Source organism: Lathamus discolor, chromosome 4 (genome assembly GCF_037157495.1).
Source record: "Lathamus discolor isolate bLatDis1 chromosome 4, bLatDis1.hap1, whole genome shotgun sequence".
Classification (NCBI taxonomy): domain Eukaryota; kingdom Metazoa; phylum Chordata; class Aves; order Psittaciformes; family Psittacidae; genus Lathamus; species Lathamus discolor.
Window position 1 is genome coordinate 126,883,733 of NC_088887.1, and position 3,650 is coordinate 126,887,382.

A 3,650-nucleotide genomic window follows, 5' to 3' on the forward strand; every position below is an offset into this window, starting at 1 on the left:
AGGAGTGGGACAGGAGTCTGGGTGCAGACGTGGCTCCAATGTGCCCAGTGAGGAGCTCAAGGTTACACCATGAGTCATGGGAGGGAGGTAGCCCCTCTTCCATGGTTCTGCTGCTGTGAATTACAGTAACTCCAATGCTTGGTTAATGCAGGAGAAGGAACAGCATAAAACCGGGCCAGCGCTGAGCCTGAAGGATCCTTGCTATCTATCTTCTTCCTCCTTGAGCAGAGCTGTAGGGCCAGTGGTGAGAGGAGCTCAGGGGCATCATGCAAGAAGACTGAATCTGCATCTCAGAGGGGTGTTCTGCTTCCCCATCCAGCTCTCATCTCTGCATGGTGTCCTGCGGGACCAGCAGGGACCAGAGCCATGCAGGACATCAGCCCTGACTGCCCAAATGTCCCTCTGTACCTCCTGGTGGCTTCTGTGCCTACAGGGAGGAGGGATGCTGAGAGGGATGGGCTGGGAGCAGGAGCCTTAGGCTGCTGCCCAATGCTTGTGTGGGCTCAAGGCTTTGAGAGGTGGAGAAGACCAACCCCACGAGGAATGGTGCATCCAGCAACAGCACGAGAGGGACGTGGAGCTGTTGGAGCGAGGCCAGAGGAGGCCATGGAGCTGCTGCGAGGGCTGGAGCAGCTCTGCTCTGGAGCCAGGCTGAGAGAGCTGGGCTGGGGCAGCCTGGACAAGAGAAGGCTCCTGAAGGGGAGACCTGAGAGCAGCTCCAGTGCCTGAAGGGGCTGCAGGGAACCTGGAGAGGGGCTTGGGACAAGGGCCTCTTAGGGATAAGAATGAGCTTGGAGCAAGCTGCTCCAGTGGAAGGGGTCCCTGCCCGTAGCAGGGGTTGGAGCTGGAGGAGCTTTAGGGTCCCTTCAACCCAAACCAGGCTGGATCCCAGCTTCTCCCATGTAACCCAGCCTCCCTCGCCTCCCTGCTCCGCTCGCTCCCAGCTCCCTGCACCTTTACCAGCCGTGCTCTCTGTTTTCTCCTCCTGCCTCGATAAGGGTACGGAAGGGGGCTGAGTAAACAGCTCCCACCGGGAGCAGCCGGCACCTCCTCTCCCAGCTCTTCCCTGCCTTGAAAAGCCCATTTGTAGCGTAGCTCTGCGGGCAGGTTATGCAAGTGCTGGGAAAACCGGGGCCACGGAGCCCAGTCAATGGGGGTATTTTGTGTCCCTGCTCTAACAGCATCAGCTGAAGTCAGGACTGTAGCTCCTGGCCCCGCGTCAGGGCTAAAACTGATAGGAAAGCCCAGCCATGGGCTAAGTGCAGACCCAGGAGTTAAAGACCGGTCTTGTCAGGAGCAAGGTGCTGTGTTACATCTCTAGTGGGTCTCATAAAGAATACATTCACCCTTTGGCAAAACCAGGGCTCTTTATCTTCATCTGCGAAGGAATCCGTCTGACAGTTCCATACCGCCAGCATCAATCCATCTGCCACCATGCGTCGGGCTCCAAAAAACCATGGGATTGGCTTGGAAATAAGGAAACTTGGGTGCTTTTTATTTGCCTTCTGGTTCCTGAGCCTTTGGGTCAAACCCCTTCGTGTTTGCTGGGCAATCGAGAGCACAAGACGATGCCTTTTGGGTTGTTTGGGGCTTTTTTTTTTTTTTTTTTTTCAGGTGAAAACTGAGATTCTCAAACAAACTCCTGAATAAACAGCGTGGGCTCCAAAAACATCCCTCACCATGAGGGCCTGGTGGCAGGATCGTGACCTGGCCACGGTGTAGCTGGAGGAGCTGCTTTCCATACCTTTCCCTGGAAGTCTGTAGCTGAGCATCCCTGATGTTTGACCACAGAATCATGGAATGGTTTGGGTTGAAGGGAGCTTAGAGCTGATCCAGCTCCAACCCCTGCCACGGGCAGGGACCCCTTCCACTGGAGCAGCTTGCTCCAAGCCCCTGTGTCCAACCTGGCCTTGAGCACTGCCAGGGATGGGGCAGCCACAGCTTCTCTGGGCACCCTGTGCCAGCGCCTCAGCACCCTCACAGAGAAGAGCTTCTGCCTAAGAGCTCAGCTCAGTCTCCCCTCGGGCAGGTTCAAGCCATTCCCCCTGTCCTGTCCCTACAGGCCCTTGTCCCAAGCCCCTCTCCAGGTTCCCTGCAGCCCCTTTAGGCACTGGAGCTGCTCTCAGGTCTCCCCAGAGCACAGCAGAGGGGCAGGATCCCCTTGCCCTGAGCTGCTGCTCACGCTCTGGGGGTGCACCCAGCACCCGGGGGGTGGTGGGGGGGGGTTTGTTGCTGTCTCCACACCCCTCTCCGGAGTGTTTTGCAGCTGTGCGGTCACTTCAGGGCCGCTCTGGTCAGCCCCGACATGCAGCAGCGAGGGCACTGCTTGTGCTCGCTGCAGGCAGGCGGTGGCAGACGCTGTGCGGAGCAGCTCCGGGTTACGTTCTCCTCCGTTGCCCTGTCCCGCAGCAGAACCATGCTCCCAGTCTGCATCGGAGGCACCGAGTGGCGCAGTCATTTTAGAGCTTAGAAACAGCAGCGCTGTGACGAGCCCAGCTCCATCGCCTGCTCTGCACGTAGGGATGTGCTCTTTGAGGACCACAGAGCTGCCTCTTGGAGAGTCGAGGTGGGAGGAGGTCTTGTCTCCGTTTGCTGGCTGCGGTTTGGCGGTGGGCATCTTCTTCCCGAATGATGAGTGCAGGAACACATCTTGGCTTCTCGTGCTCAGCAGCTTCAAGAGAAAACAGCAGAGCCGATGATTTAAAGTGGTATTCAGGCAGGTTTCAAGGAATCGAAGAGGTTTCCATCATTTCCAGCTCCAGGAATGGGTACTCGCAGACGTGGTTTGGTAGAGGGGATGCATTTGGCTCCTGGGGCAGGGCTAGAGACGGGCAGAGAGAAGGGATTCATGGATGGAAGAGGTTCTGCTGCAGAATTTCCCCTTGGATGCTTTCCTCTCTGAGCCAAATGGGGCACTTGGCTGCTGTGGCCAGGGTTAGGGGCTTGGGGACACCTTGGAGCTGTCGGCAGGCTGGGGGCTTGGTGCCGCTCCAAGTGGGTTGGCATCAGGCATAAAGATCTCGAACCCTGGAAAACCCAATCCCAAGCTTGATCTAATGGAGGAAAAGAAATACCTTGGCTGATGGGGGAGATCTTGGTCATCTGGTGCCAAAGGGATTGCAGTGATGACGGCTTCTCCACAGCCCGTGGTGTGAGGAAGCTGAAGGAGATGAGGACAAAAGAGAGACCCAGTGGTGCAGAGATTAAGCCATTTGCAAAGGAGAAGCCTGCAAGGTCTGGAACCTCCATCCAAGCCTGTTTGAAGTGGGAACATGGGCATGAAGGTGTTCCAACACTGCGTTAAAGCCCGCATGCCTTCTGCTGATGAAGTGTCTTGTTCTTTGTACCCTTGGAAGTGTGAGTTGTGAAGGTGGAGCAGGAGGGACGGGCGAAAACCACCCTAAAACTGGCTTTGGGGGTCTAAGGAAGCTGCAGGAACCCGTCTCCATGATGAACTGGTGACTCTGGCTTATCCTGGCCATGGGAAGCAGCGCTGTGCAGTGGACACGGCAGCTCAGCGAGGATCCAGTGGTGCCCAGCTTCTCCATGGAGGGTGGAGAGCTGAGCCCCATGGACAGGCAGAGCAGGGCTGGCAGCCAGAGCTGGAGCCCTTCCAGCAGGATCTGGGGAGCAGCAGGAACGGGAGCAGC

The 3,650-nt window shown here is 57.2% G+C and overlaps 1 protein-coding gene across 1 annotated transcript in view; it reads right to left on the bottom strand.

The window, feature by feature from the left end:
* The window catches only part of RNF169 (ring finger protein 169), a 36,251-nt gene extending 33,634 nt beyond the window's left edge, over window positions 1-2,617 (bottom strand). The window contains exon 1 of the mRNA XM_065677169.1: window positions 2,183-2,617. Within this exon, the coding sequence (XP_065533241.1) occupies window positions 2,183-2,617 (435 nt within the window). The remainder of the gene's footprint in view (window positions 1-2,182) is intronic.
* Between the last annotated feature and the right edge of the window lie 1,033 nt (window positions 2,618-3,650).